At 43.8% G+C, this 15,473-nt stretch overlaps 1 protein-coding gene across 1 annotated transcript; it reads right to left on the reverse strand.

Moving 5' to 3' along the window:
- Positions 1 to 761: 761 nt before the first annotated feature.
- LOC134194662 (polycystin-1-like protein 2) lies at positions 762 to 6,279 on the reverse strand. Its single transcript, XM_062663604.1, has 4 exons — positions 5,461 to 6,279; positions 3,305 to 5,176; positions 2,823 to 2,988; positions 762 to 2,364 (listed from the first exon to the last, which is right to left on the reverse strand). The coding sequence occupies exons 1-4, from the start codon at positions 6,277 to 6,279 to the stop codon at positions 935 to 937; spliced, it is 4,287 nt and encodes a 1,428-aa protein (XP_062519588.1). The 3' UTR covers positions 762 to 934.
- Positions 6,280 to 15,473: the final 9,194 nt, after the last annotated feature.

Raw genomic sequence — 15,473 nt, forward strand, 5'->3', positions numbered from 1 at the left:
AAAGATAGGCCTGTGCACACGTCACGTGCAATCTTTGTTGCGAGGTCCCGGATGTGGTGAATGAATTCGGATCTTGCTCTTTGCGCTTGTTTCAATAGAAATCGACACACTCCCCGTGTAGCGCTTGCTGCAGAGAACGTGTAGGTTGGATTCGGCGCAAATGCAATCAGAATTTGGAGAGAAACGAAAGCGCTAGAAGAGTAAGTTTCGTCGGCAAGAGATATTCGATTGATCGAAGCTTTGCGAAGGACGGCGATGAGTACAGTCTACACAGGACTGGTGTGGGCGTGTGTTCGAATGAACTGGAATGTGTAGCGTTTGCGTCATCGAGCAATTTTACGCGGGAGTCGACCGCTCGAGAGGGGACCCGGTGCATAATTTTTTTAAATTCTTTTACGCAAACCTTCTCCTGTGCGTGCCGATTTCGGTTGCGAACGGACAAAAGACGTGGCCGCCAAACGCGAATACACACACACACACACACACACACGCGCACACACACACACACACACACACAGACAGACAGACAGACAATTTGAGCTTTATATATTATATGTGTGTGTGTGTATATATATATATATATATATATATATATATATATATATATATATATATATATATATATATATATATTTACTCAAGTAAGTACGTGAACAAATGTATCAGCAATGGTAAACAACACAAATGGACACAAAAACCGGACAACGACACGGACAGACGGATAGACAGACACATTGACAGGCAAACAGAGATTTCTAAAGTGTAGTTATTTCGTTAGAGATATAACCACAAATCCATTTCCACAAACACAATAATTAATTAACTCTACCTAAACAAGCAGCTAGATGTTGAGATATCCAGTACAACAAGCAAGTCACGTGGCTGCAACCTACTCATGTTACACACAGCAAAACACAAAATGTCGTCCAAAGAATTAGAGACTAGTTGTTTGGATAGCGGGAGCTGACATATACACGTTTTCCAGTTCTTCGAGTAGACAATCCATCTCGAGTCGTGTCGTCCTCGTCTGGAGTTCAGTAAATCGTTCAACTATGAAATCCATTTTTCCATCCAAAGCGGAATACATAGTTTCCATTACTTGAGCTGACGGAGCTTTGGAGCCGATGCCTTCGTCGTCGTCGTCATCATGTCCATTTGTCATGTCTTCTTCCTCTTCATCACAGTCGTTGCCAAGGCCAACCAGTTCCTTGATATACTCGACCACTTCATACTTGTTTTGTGTTTGATCATTGTCTCTTTTGACGGCTGAAAACGTCTCATTGATAAGAACAATAAACAGATTGGACAAGAGCATCGCACCCGTCAGCACAAACATGATGAAAATGAGGGGGGCCGCAATGGGGTAATCATCTCTCGACCGATTCGCCTCAAACTTTCCGAGAATCATCTCAATCTGATATTGCAGTGCAGAGAACATGGATGAGAATCTGTAATCACTGGCACCAAACACTCCCATGTGAAGTGACGCAAATGCCACCATCACAATAAGAAAGGCAATAGCGAATGCTATAAGTTGCATTCCCGACCTTCTGAGGGTTCCCGCCAGCAACAGCATGCGGCGATTGAACTGAAGAAGACGAAGAATCTTGAGAAAACTGAAGAAGACGACCAGCGACGATCCCGTGAGATAAATAGTATCCAACACAAAAATGTGATAAAAGTCAACAAACTGATTTGGGTTCGACTGAAAATTGTCACTCGCCTGTAGCACATAAACCAGCCTTGCTATGTACACACCAGTCGTCGTCCAACCCAGCACAATAACCAACATTTCCACCCAATTCCATGGCTCAACAATAAACGCTCCCTTTACCTTGTGGATCGCCCGTATTGCCTTCACAGTGTAGTAGAAAAGAAAGAATACAAAGGCGGCCTCACATGCCACTATAAACAACTGAAAATTCGTCACATAACGAAAGAGACGCGTCGTGTAGACTGTGTGTGACGTCATAACACCTCCTGAAGCAGGAAACTCAACAAGCAAGAGACAGATGGAGAAGAGATTGGAGTTAGCATTGTATACAGTAAACTGGACAGTAACAGCTCGAGTTCCGTGTTCAATCCATCTGCTCTCCTGTAGTCCTGATATTGTCTCGCCTGCAATCGATCTATTATTCCTGTCTAAATCCACCACATATCCTCCACCAGTGTACGTTCCGGTTTGTCCCCATATAAGCCATGTATTAGAAGATGAGTAATGCCATCCGATCTGAGAAATGTTGTCTGTCCGTGTGAGAGGTAACCAGCCACGACGGTACCATCCGCGATCAGCAGAGTCACTGGAATAAGAATTGTAACAGCGAGTGACTTCATCTGCAAGTATACCTGGCACCGTACACGATCCTTCCTCAAACAACAAAGAAATATCAAAAAAGGAAGGAGAAAGGCCACAATGGTTGCAAGCACAGACAGACAAGCATATGCAATGCTCAATGTCTAGCAGCGGCGTCAATGAGCCTGGAAACACAGGGAGGCCACCAGCTCATAAGACTTTTAATTGTTTAGAAAGCCACACCTACTAAGATGGAACCCTGGCCCACCCAGCGCTTATAAGTGACGCCACTGTGTGTAGACAAGAAGGTTCAAACAACCAATCAGACAGAATACTAAAGAAGAGTATAAAAACCTAAGGATGGCAATGCTGGCATGACAAACATTTCAGCAACGAGACTGTGTGATTCAACAGTTACAAATGGTATTGGATGGTCTTGCGTTAGTGCATGACCCACAGATACAAAACAAAACGCATCGCAAAACACGCATTGGCCAATAGATACTAAACAAGGGAATATGAGCCTGACCTTTCTCTACTCTGAACTGCTTCAGTCTCGGTTTCCCGACGAGTTTGAGATACGGTTCTGCCGTAAAGCCATTTTCCATACGGTCACCGTTGTACCAGTATTCACCATACAATCCAGGTAGCAGAGTCGTTTCGGTCCACCGCCAAAACTCGGACGCACGACTTACCTGCATGCAAGCAGCACAACATACACTTCTGCACCGGAAAAGTGAATGGAGAAAACCAAGACAAGCACACAAGAGAGGATAAACAAGCAAGCAGAAAAAGTACACAAGCAGACAACCATGCAAACAAATAGACTAACAAACTAAAACATATGAACAGAGAGACAAACAGACAGACAGACAGACAGGCAGACAGACAGACAGACAGACAGACAGATAGACAGACAGACAGATAGACAGACAAAAACCAAAAACATAAACAAAACCCACACAGACATGCAAACAGAAAAGAAACGTGTATAGACACGAGTGTACTAACATCACTAAATGCAATGCCACTTCCACCATTCGCTTTGAGAACGATGTTTTTGACAGCTTTTGTCATATAGTACATATCCGGTGTTCGATCCGTGTACGCAATCATCCACAAAATAGTGAGAAACGTCGCATAAATAACAAGATCTCTTATAGCCCTGAACGTACCCTCCTTCTTCCTCAGCTTCCTTCGAGCCGTCCTGACCGACTGATCAAACTTCGACTGCCTAGATGGCGGCTGAAAGTGTCGAGGATCCATCGCTTCATTGTCACTTCTGCTCAACACTAAGTCTGCCGCATCGGCGTCCACCTCACCATCAATCTCCGCCCGTTTGATGATCATCGCATAAAACACAGCAAAGCCAATAACTTTAAACGGTTGTGTAACAAAGATAGATTGTATAGTAGAAACTAGAAAGGCGTGCACCCACTCGGTCGCCTTCTCGGTACCAAAGTTGTATCCCAACAAAATGGTAACGTAAGACGAGAGAGCGCTGCAGGCGACAAGAAGAAACCAGGCGACATAAACAAAAAAGTGCGGCAATCGAAACTTGAAGCAACAGATGCGATGCTTCTTCGACTTCTCGTCCTCATAAACAGTCGTCGCAGAGAGAGCCGTCTGCGGACATGAAGAATTTGAGAGCGAGTCGTCATCGGTCCAACCAACAAAGGGATCCGTAGAAATCTTTGATACACTAGAATCTTCTCTCAACAACAATCTCACATCGCTCTCGTCGGCTATGGGTGATACTCGAGAGGAAAACATTCTCCAATCGGGCGACGTGAGCCTCGACGCTACCGTCAGTAGTTTGCGTTGGAAAGTAGGACCGAGTGAGACTCGACGCTTGCGTTTGGTCGAGTAGCGCGATTCGCTGCAGACGAGACAACAGTTTTTCTTTGTTTTCGGAGCAGCCAAACGGAATATCTGAACGATGAGAACGTTGATGGGGAATACAATGAGACTGGTCATCACTCCAGTGTAGATCTCGGCCCAAGTGAACTCGAACGGTCCCAAAGATTGGTTTGCAGTTGCCGTGCTGCCTTCGTCGACTGCTCCATACCACAGAGCGCTAGCACACATGTAACACAGCAGAAGGCAGAAACAACAGGAAAGACGTTGCACACGAGTGAAGTGACTGGTCGGAGGTCGAGTGAAGAGAGAAAACCAGATATGACTGTCTGTAAATCCTCGTGCCGACTTGTAAGGAAACAAGTGAGTAAACGACTTCAGTTCTTCTCCGCTCGCGACCGGTACAAATCGACCGCTTCGTCCGTCGCCACGCTTCGTGTCCAACCACCGACCACAGAGACATAACCATACATCACCAGTTTTCATGTCTCGAATGCGAACTCGATCAAGAAACCATCCGGATTGATCCCCGGTTCCGTCGTGCCAGATCTGCACTCCTTTCAATTGACCTAATGAATGATAATTCGTCAAGCGAAACACGTCGACGGCACCGCGTCGAAATAAGTTGCATCCGTCGGCTTGAAGAAGTCGCGGATCGCTGCTGCCCTCTTCGCCAACTAACACGATGCCGACGTTGGAGCTTGTCCCCGCATTGCGACGCAATCCTGTTGCTATGGTTACCTCATAGAGATAGTCTCCATGAAAGAGGTTGTCGGTGAGGACGATTATTTCCGCCTCTTTCGAATCGCGGCGGTCGGCACGATACGCGAAGACGAAAAGGACGAGGTAGAGACCGTAGATAGACAATACGAGAGAAAAAGCGACCGGGTTGTCGGCGATAGAAGCAAAAGCTACCGCGTCGGATATAAAATTTATTGAATTTGGAGGCGCTAGAAAACTGCCACCAAAGAAAGTCAGATGGTTGCAGAGACAGTGGATCTGATGAGATGAAGAATAAGGTCCCGCCTAAAAAGAGAAACGGCGATTTACAAATTGATTGCATGGCAACAAACCAAAACACGCAGCCTATAGAGAGAAAACAAACGAACAGCAATTTACAAAATAATCAAACAACAAAAACAAAGCGTCTGTCTCCATAAAAGCATATAGTAAACCAAGAAATAAAATGGCGTTGCTGTATGCTTGTCGCAGATTGGTCAGCAAAAACGCAACAAGAACCAGAAACACCAGAAATACTAGAGACGCGACAGAACGACCACACAAACGATAAACAAGGTTACAATGCTTACTTTACAGCCACTAGAACGCCACGTCTCCAGATTGTCATCCCAAAACAAACACGCAGGCGCACGAGCATAAAACTTGTAAGAAACATTTGTAGTCCCCACACACCCGGAGTTGAGCGCACTCTCAGACCCATTAAAAGCCAACCGAATGCCAACAAAGTACTCTCCAGTGCCATTCGTGAGCAAAGAAGACGGTATAAAAACCGTATAGGGACTTAAATTCGTAGAGAAATCCGTAGATCGTTCCAAACTCTTCCCAACGTCATCACTGTCTAACCGATAATCGATCAAGTAGTCATCCGGTAATGGTAAAGTGTATTGAAAGTCATAATCTTGTGACGTTGGATAAGACGCATATTTCACCAACAATGTTAACGACTGATTGTCGTTTACAATTTCTGGTTCAACACTCAACAGGAGAGACGAACTTTCCAACGTCAACGCAACACCGTGTATCCCGGTCTGCATACATCCCACTGTGTACGTCTGATTTGCTGTTGAACGATTTGCAGTCGAGTTGGACTCTTCATGGCGGATGAAAACGTGGATATAGTCGGATAGATTAGAGACTGCTATTTCATTGTATTTGCTGTCGAACAAGGCGAGACCGCCGCTCGAAGAAGAGACATTATTAGCAGACGGATCCCAAGTATGAAAGTTGTCGAGCGAGCTCAGCATTTGCACATCAACTTGAGAGACGTTTCTATCGCAGAGCAAAACGTCGCCCGTCGACGGCAGAACGAACGCCACATTCGAATCTCCGTAAACACTCGCTCGCCCTGACCGGCACGATTGCTCGACTGCCCGACGTTGCAAAATCATGATGAGACCATGACCGTGAAGGATTGTCTCTCTCTCTCCGACTATTTTGCTGACTAGAATTGCTTGACTTAGAGTGTTGGCTGCTTGTAAGGAATCGGTAGCAATTTGGCGATCCTAAATATATATATATATATATATATATACGTATACACACACACACACACACACACACACACACACACACACACACACACACACACACACACACACACACACACACACACACACACACACAGTATGTATGTGTATATACTGTATATATATATATATATATATATAAGTAGTCTACTTTCTATCAGTCTAGCATCAAACTTACTCCAACCACTTCATCTATATCAAGCGCCCGTCTCCTTCTTCGCCTGGTCTGAGTAGTCGAAGCATTAGAGATGAGTAAATAGTCCTGTACACAAACGACAGAGGCATTCACAATGCACAAACAAAGACCACCGAGACGACAGCAAGACAGCAAGAGATGATACGTACCAACAAGGACACGTCCGGTATTGTTGCCGCATCGACGCTCGCTTTCAACGTGCGCGACAGACTTGCCCAAATGTCTTCTGCAGTCGACTCGACCAAACGATTGTCATTGCTCTCGTCTAGTTCAGCGTGTGCCTTCAGTTTGTTGGCAATCACCTTTATCGATGAAGCCAGAACGAGTTGAGAATCGACGCTCAGCTCATCCGCTTGTCTGGTGGAAGCCTCCAATGCACTCGAAACTTGAGTTACCTCTTCCAAGCTGCTCGGCGTTACTGCAGCCAGACTTACAACAATCTCCGTTCTCATCTACAAATTAGAAAGGAATTAGTCAATTTACATTATTAAATCTTGGATAAATCACTTTGTTTTATGGCTCACTACATCGAACTGATGGTCTCATTACATCAACCATGTACAGTACGCGCGCGCGCGCGCGCGCGCGCGCGTGTGTGTGTGTGTGTGTGTGTGTGTGCGTGCGTGCGTGTTTATGTATCTCTCCGTCGGTCTTCGTCTGCACAAAAAGTTGTCTTACGTTACACTTTTTGTGCTTGCCTTTAACTCAAAACTGCATGAATGGCAAGACTCGAGGTCTAGAGCATGTGGTAAAGAACACATCCTACCTCCTCTCTTCTCTGTCTGTTTTCCTCAACTTTTCTCGAGTGCCTCTCGATCTCTTCGTCCGCCTGTTTATTCATTGTAACAGCAATGCTATTACAAAGTTGCACCATGTTTCTCAACTGTCCAAACGACGTCATCCGATCCATCAACGAGTCGTTGACAATCACCATTCCACTCATTACGTCCAGTAACGCCCAACTGGATTCAACAGCATCCAACACTCTAATTTCTGTAGTAAACGTTGTCGACACATGATGGATATTTGTGATCCTCACAACCACTGATATGGTGTAGTTCTCCAACGAGGACCCGGAAGGGAGCAGTTGCAAGACCGTTGATTGGTCTGTACCATAGCTAAACAAAAACAAACCGTTTACTTCAAGGAATTGGCTGCCTGTGCTTTCCAGATGTAAGTTTGATGCCTCTCCGCCGAGCACGTGTGAATACCTTCCCGTTCCGTAATAAAAATAATAATCAACCGGTCCGCTTTCGTCCGTCCAATTAGAGCACGTTACAGTAAACGTTGTATTGAGGGCATAACCGAGTGTTGGAGTGACGCTACAGGTTCCTCCTTGAGGAGACGAGCTGGTCGTGAAGTCAAAGTCTGCACTACCAGGTTGACTAGCTTGAGTCGTGACTGTAAGTCTAAGAGTGCACGACTCGTCGGGGCTGAATGTCCCCCCTTTGATAACGAGACCTCCCTGCGTTCGATTCGTAGTTGTATGCTCATCCCAGTCGAAATCAATTTCCACTCCGTTGCGAAGTATCGACCAATAGTATTCGATGTTGACCACCGTGTCGCCAACAGTGCAGTTGATGCATTCTCCGACCAGCACTAAGTCGTATGAAGGGTTGACGAACGACCCACAGTTCCTTACACACTTGATGAACGCATCTGGTATGGTGGCTGCAGACACCATCAGTGTCTTGCATGCAGCGCTCATTCTGCGGTCTTTCTTTACTGTCACCTTGAAGACATACGTCGCATTGGGTGTTAACCATCCCGCGTCTAATCTCAGTAGTCCTTGTCTCTGCGCGGGTAATAACGACATTGAATCCAAACAGGCAAGACCCGGATGAGGGTTATCATCTGGAATGCAGTCTACGGTATTATTGTTGTTGTGCGAGTTTTCTATTAGAGTACAGCTCCAATCGTAAGTTAGAGCCGTGTCGCTTGGATTATCGGGATCATACGAGCCTGATTGTGCATCGAGGGTTATCGCGCGGTCAGCGCGTACAGTGCGACGACTGCCTCCCGTTATGAATGCTCTCAAGTCTCCAGCTTTCACGTCAACACGAACAGACAGCGTCGTCGTAACGTCGTTGGCCACGTCCGGAAACGAAACGGTCACATTCATTTCGTACAATCCATAAGAGAGGGTCCCGCCTTCCAGATAGAAAGACTCGGTATTGGTGATCACCGACGGTGGCAGTTCAATTCTATGGCGGTCGTGTTCGACACGAGCGACCGTCCACTTGTATTCTGCTCTCACCAATCCATTGCATTCGACCGACATTTGACTGATCAACTCAAATTTGTCCGACCTCGCGATTTGGTATGATCCGACCGACGGGTCGACTTCGAGTTTACTCGAAATGCGCACGTAGGGATTAGAGCAGCTCACAGTGACAACGATTTGTAGCGAATCCTGATAGCTGGAAACATGATTTGATATGACTGCTTGCAATTTGTACGTTCCCGGAATAGGGTAAGTATGGTTGACTTGGCAGAGTAAGAACTGGTTCCCCACTCGATGCGACGGTTCTACTCTGGGAATTACGGCAGTTTTGCCATCTCCGAAATCTATGAAGCAAGTCACGTGTGTCGCATCCGTCGAGGCAATGATCTTGATTTCAGTCTGCTCGCCACTGACAATGCGTTTGGATGTTTGCACGCTCATATTGACGACTGGAACTTGAATGATGAGGCCTAGCTTAGCAGTGGTACTGCTGACGTTGTTGTGGACTTCAACAGTAACGTTGTATGTACCCGGAGAGCTATAGGAATGCGTGATAGACGGCAGCATGCTGACTGTGTACGTGCCATGGTTTTCTTCAGTCTTCCACAGGTACTCGAGGTCGGATCCACGCGAAACGGACAGTAGCAAACTAATGATTGTATTCACAGGAAAGAATACGGTCGGTTCGTCTCCCTCCATTCCAAGAGAGAACGCGTTCAATAAGACCGTGCCGACAGACTCTTGGACGGTGACAGGCGTGGTTTTTACTGGAGATGAACTGACCAAGTTCTCGGCGTGTACTGAACACACATATCGATCCGCTCTGTTATAAACGTGAGTCAATCGTATGATCTCTCCACCCGGTCGTTGCCTCAATTCTTGAGACATTCCGTCTCCAAAATATACGTAAAATGCGACGTTCGTTCCATTTTGTATTGAAATGTAGAATGAAACCACCTGCCCGACGGACACTGGAGCGATTGGTCCGATCAGAGACAGTTGACTTACAATGTGTTGGATGACAATCAGACGCGAATCGGCATCACTACTTCCAGCATTCTTGGCAACAACCGACACGTTGTACATTCCGTCAGTTTGAAATTGCCAGGAAAACTCAGAAGACTGACTCTCCGCCTCGTAGGCAATGATTGTCCCGCGTTGACCGGTAATCATCCAAGTAAAACGTACATTCGTTCCTTCACGTATCTCTGCCGTAAAATTGGCATATTTCCTCGTTTCCATGACGTTTGGACCTAACAATACCAACCCAGCGACTGCTTCTCCTACAGAAACGATGCCCTGCTGAGTAACCGAGCTGACAAGGTTTTCTGCCACAACTGAGTAGACATACTCTCCAACTACGCTATAGACATGATACAACTGGTAGGTAAGACCAGCTTGTATTAATTCCCTGATATTCGTCGTGCTTTCTCCATAGTCGACAAACAATGATGCGTTTGTTCCCTTTTCGATAGAGATTAGCAAGCGCATTGTTTGTCCTACTGACACTACGTCGGTCAGACGGATCAGAGAGAGTGCCTCAATCTTATCCTGCACTGCAATTCTGTGGTGTGAATAAGCATTGCTAACTGCATTCTCAACACTTACTGTTACATCATAAGCTCCAGTAGCTTGAAAAATCCAGGTTAAGTCAGTTTCATCATCAGTGTTAGTTATGAACATTCCATTAGTCTCGACGATTGTCCATCGATACCTAAGATTGCTTCCTTTATCAACCACTGCTGTAAATGTGACATTCTTCTTTGTTTCTACAACATGTTGACCGCTCAAAACCAATCCACTGACTTGCTCTTCAACAAGAACAACAACAGACTGAGACACAAAGCTGACAAGATTCTCTGCGGTCACGGTCACATTGTACCGCCCTGGACGCGTGTAAGAGTACATCCAAGATACGTTGTTACCCTCAAGCGGCGTCCTTGTTGAAACAAAACCGTCTCCCGATATAAACATTATTGACACATTTGTTCCTGTAGAGCAACTGGCTGTGAGTGTCACAGACTCATTGATAGTCAATGTTGTTCTATTCAATACTAACACAACTTCCAATATTTCTTCTTGTACTATAATGTCAACTGATGTACTGACAAAACCAACCAGATTTGCCAAAATCACTACGACATGATAAATTCCCGGATGCAAAAATACGTGTGATATCTGTGATGAGGTTGCATTGATCACCAGTCCATTTCCCAGTGCAAAAGTATACGTAATATCTGATCCTGTTTCAGCAATTGCCGCTATCCTAACCACAGATCCCGTGGGAACAACTGTTCTGTTGCTCAACAGAGAGACACCACCGATTTCTTCATACACATGGACAACAGCAGATACCATCACTTGAGACACGTTGTTGTAAACAACACACTGTAAAGTGTACCTTCCGGCTATGGAAAACGATGCATTCAAAACACCATAATTGGGTGTCACTTCCAACACTATGTGCGAGTTATCATCCAATCCAAGGCAATGATAAGCAATGTCAGACCCAAACATGGCCCTTACTGACATCTCAATTGTCTCCCCTGTTTTTGAGACAGATGGTACAAAAAGATGAGCGTCATCTACTTCCACTTGAGCAACAACAGTTGTTGACGCACTGAGATAGCTGACTAGATTAGATGCTTCTAATGTCACAGTGTAGTGACCATATTGATGATAAACAGCTTCAGTCTGAGTGTCCAAGCTTGATGCTTCAACCAGCTGGTTGATACCATTCCCAAAATCCCATCGAAATGAGACATTAGATCCTTGAGAAACAGATCCATTCAACAAAGCAAGACGTCCAACAGATACATAACTACTACTAGAAATTGTCAATCCTGTTACCACTTCTTGTACAGTCACTTCTTTACTGACAGTGCTTTGACTCACGGGGTTCACCAGCGTCACAATGACAAGAAAAACACCTCGGCAATCATAGGAATGTGCAACCATAGCAACATGCGACATTAGAATGTCTCCATCTCCAAAGTCAAACGTGTACAAGACATCTGTGCCAGCACCAATCACAACATTGGCAGTAGTTTCTGTGTCAACAGCAACAGAAGGTGTCAACATTAATTCCACATCATCGATCCTTTGGTGAGCTTGAACTTGCTGCAAAGCAACTGTTGTTGAGAGTTTATTGTTTAATACACATTTGATTGTGTAAGTGAGAGGGTGAGAAAATGAGTAAACAAACGTCTGATGATAGTTCGTCTCATTGTGCAATGTCAGTCCAGTCGAGTCATGCACAGTCCAAGTGTAACAACGATTCAATATCACATCATCATCATCATCATCGAGTATAGTAAACGTAACATTAACATCCGTTGCTACAATGTTTGGTCCTGTAACAGTAAAATTGCTCAACAGCTTGGCAGCAAAGACTATTGTCGACTGATGTTGTGAATTCAGATCATTAGAGGCGTAAACATTGACCTTGTATTCACCAGCATGCAAATAGACATGAAGATGTTGAAGTACAGAGTGGTTAACAAATGGGATCAGGTAAGATGTACTTGTCTGATCACCAAAATCCCATAAAATTGTGACATCGCTGCCACCAGTCAGGAACGCAGTGAGTGTGACAGAGGCATTAGTGTTGACTGGTTGTACTGGATCTAAAGAAAGCCCAATAACCGGAATTTGAGCAGTCAACGTCAAACTTGCGTTTGCTGTTGAGATCGAATTGAATGAAACGACAGTGACTCTGTACGTTCCAAAATTGTTAAATACGTGCGTGACTTCCCTTGTTTTAAGGTCATTAATAACGTTACCGTCTCCAAAGTCAAATGAATAAGTCAAATCAGATCCCACCTCAACAGTTACAATGATCCTGACATCCACTCCAACAGCAACAGTAGAATTATTTGTGTACAGATGAACTCCTTCTACAGCATCTTGAACGCTTATGTTACTCACCTCACTTGCCATTTGAGACACCAGATTAAATACAAGACAGTAGACTTCATACACATCCGTATCAAAAACTGTGAGAAGATAGTAAGGCTCATCGGTGTCAATAGCTGTAGTGTTTTGACCTGTCAAGCTGATGACCCATCGATATGTCAAGTCCGATCCTTGATCAACTAAAACATTAATCATAATGTCGCTTCCTGACTGTGCTACTGGTGGAGTTATCAACGTGATACTCACAACTTTCACCTGCACTGTGATTTCTGTTGAAATCTCATCGTTGCTTACCAAGTTGGTAGCTTGCAGCAACACACAATAGACACCCGAAACATTAAAAACATGTCCAAACGTTGTCTCATTCTCTTCATATTCAAACGTCCAAGTTATATTGTCAACCTGAAACGTCATGCTAACGTTTGTTCCTGTGGTGATAGACACTTGAAATTCAACCCTTTCTCTGACGGCATTGGGTGACGCAAACTCCAAAGAAAGACCCGTGATTTCATCCAGAACGAGAACAGTGCAAACAGCAAGACCGACACTGACTGCGTTCGATGCATTAAGAATTACCGTGTAGACGCCAGGATTTGTAAAAGCATGAGAAACGAGTGAGTCAAAGAGAGGACTGACCACCATGCCATCACCGAAATCAAACACAAACGAGACGTTGGATCCACTTTCCACACTGGCAGAAAACAGAACAGGCTGTCCAGTTAATACAAATGAATAATTGGCGACTATCAAAGCCCCAGAAATTGGAGTGTTTTCAATTAAACGTAGACTGCCTGCCATGACTGTGACGGATACTTCTTGTCTCTGTCCACAAAGTGATGCCTCTATGAGAACAAGGTAAAAGCCAGGTGAGGTATACTCGTGTGTAGACTCTGGAGAGACACTGTAGACTGGAGAGCTTCCATCTCCGTAGTCCCAACGGTAGTGCACATAGCCGCTCACACTCTCACTGACATTAAATCGAAAGCTGAAAGACTCAGAAGTGAAGGCCACAACAAGAGGATCTACAAACATTGGGAGCAGATATACAAAAGATTAGGACACGCTTTGCAAGTAATGTGTTGTTTATGCAGAGAAAACGGTTAGCTAGACTACCTAATGCATCGCAAACAATCTCCAAGTCATCTATGGCAACAGCACCAACAAACGAGAAGGTAAGCCAGCCTGCACTGTCCGTCACAGACAGTCGGAATACAAAGTTTTCGTGCGAGAAAGAGTCGGGAACGGCAACTTCGGTTTGTTGCCAACCAGACTCCGTACCACTCGTCAATGTCACAAGCGTCTGCATATCAGACCAGTTCCACGTTGAGCCAGACTTCCTGACTTGAATTACGAGTCTGGGACCCTGACAAACAAACAAGTATGAGACAAAAAGATCAATACCAATAAACACAGATTGGCTAGCCATATAGTCCACTACATTAAACGTATACACAATCTTGATATATTACCGTTACATGAGAGTAATTAAAATCCAAATACGCCCGTCACATAATCTCCCAACTGTCATGACAACAGACTTTACGTACCCTTGCCATGGCCACCTTTTGGAGTAACAACAACCTGCACTACCAACCTGATCCACTACCAACCTGATCCTTGAACCACTAAGTGCTCCGTTACTTTCACAAGCAATTAACAACTAAAACACCTCGCTTTATGCTGACAATAAAATATGTTGCCTAATGAACGAGTTGCAGCAATGCTAGTTGTTTATATAGAATCATCCAATTTGACTGCTGACTGTATAACTAAACAACTAGAGGAAGTAAAGAAGCAAGCACTAAAGTTAGCAGGGTTGACGCATTACTTGGTAGCTAAAACTCAACGCAGCCTAAACATTGGAATGCAATTACATCCTTTGATATAATTGGAGGCAACTGCTCGGGTGACCATTGAGCACATAACCATACTGTAACAATGAGCAAACGCTATGCATTCCAATCGGTTAAATAAATAATAATAAATTAATAAATTAATAAAAAAAATTAATTAATTAATTAGTAAATAAATAAATAAATAAATAAATACATAAATAAATAAATAAATAAATACATAAATAAATAAATAAATACATAAATAAATAAATAAATAAATTAGTAAATTAATTAATTAATTAATTAATAAGTAAATAAATAAATAGATAAATAAATAAATAAATAAATAAATTAGTAAATAAATAAATAAATTAGTAAATAAATAAATTAGTAAATAAATAAATAAATTAGTAAATAAATAAATAAATTAATAAATAATAAATAAATAAATAAGTAAATTAATAAATAAATAAATTAATTAATAAATAAATAAATAAATAAATAAATGTCGCGTCATTACTTGGTCCAGTTATTGGTCAAATGGTTTCCAGCCCAGAACACTACTGTAAACCTAGCGCATACGCGTCTAGGGTTAATCATGATTAGAAACTCACGGTTTGCGATGCTTCATCATTGATCGAATAACAAAATCTTAATCCTCGGTGAAGGCTCTTAAGCAAGTCTGGTGACTCCAGTGTGACATACTGGTCAAACGTGTAGCCACGATCCAACGATGGTACCAATATAAAATGCCCTGAACACACAAACAAACGCATTACAACAACAAGACTTTATAATACAAAACAATAGTCGGATGGCATTTTGTATTTACCGTTAGCTGTGTTGGTGGTGTGATCAGTGCTGGGCGCATAGACGGACGGGTTGG

This window comes from Corticium candelabrum, chromosome 19 (assembly GCF_963422355.1).
Source record: "Corticium candelabrum chromosome 19, ooCorCand1.1, whole genome shotgun sequence".
NCBI classification, from domain to species: domain Eukaryota; kingdom Metazoa; phylum Porifera; class Homoscleromorpha; order Homosclerophorida; family Plakinidae; genus Corticium; species Corticium candelabrum.

What these genes read in the sequence shown, in the direction of transcription:
- LOC134194662 (XM_062663604.1), bottom strand. Translation starts at nt 6,279, where the DNA reads ATGATTTTGCAACGTCGGGCAGTCGAGCAATCGTGCCGGTCAGGGCGA. An exon ending in GGCGTTCTAGTGGCTGTAAA is followed by an intron (nt 5,177 to 5,460) that starts GTAAGCATTGTA and finishes TTCTCTTTTTAG; the next exon opens with GCGGGACCTTATTCTTCATC. An exon ending in GTGGCATTGCATTTAGTGAT is followed by an intron (nt 2,989 to 3,304) that starts GTTAGTACACTC and finishes GCTTGCATGCAG; the next exon opens with GTAAGTCGTGCGTCCGAGTT.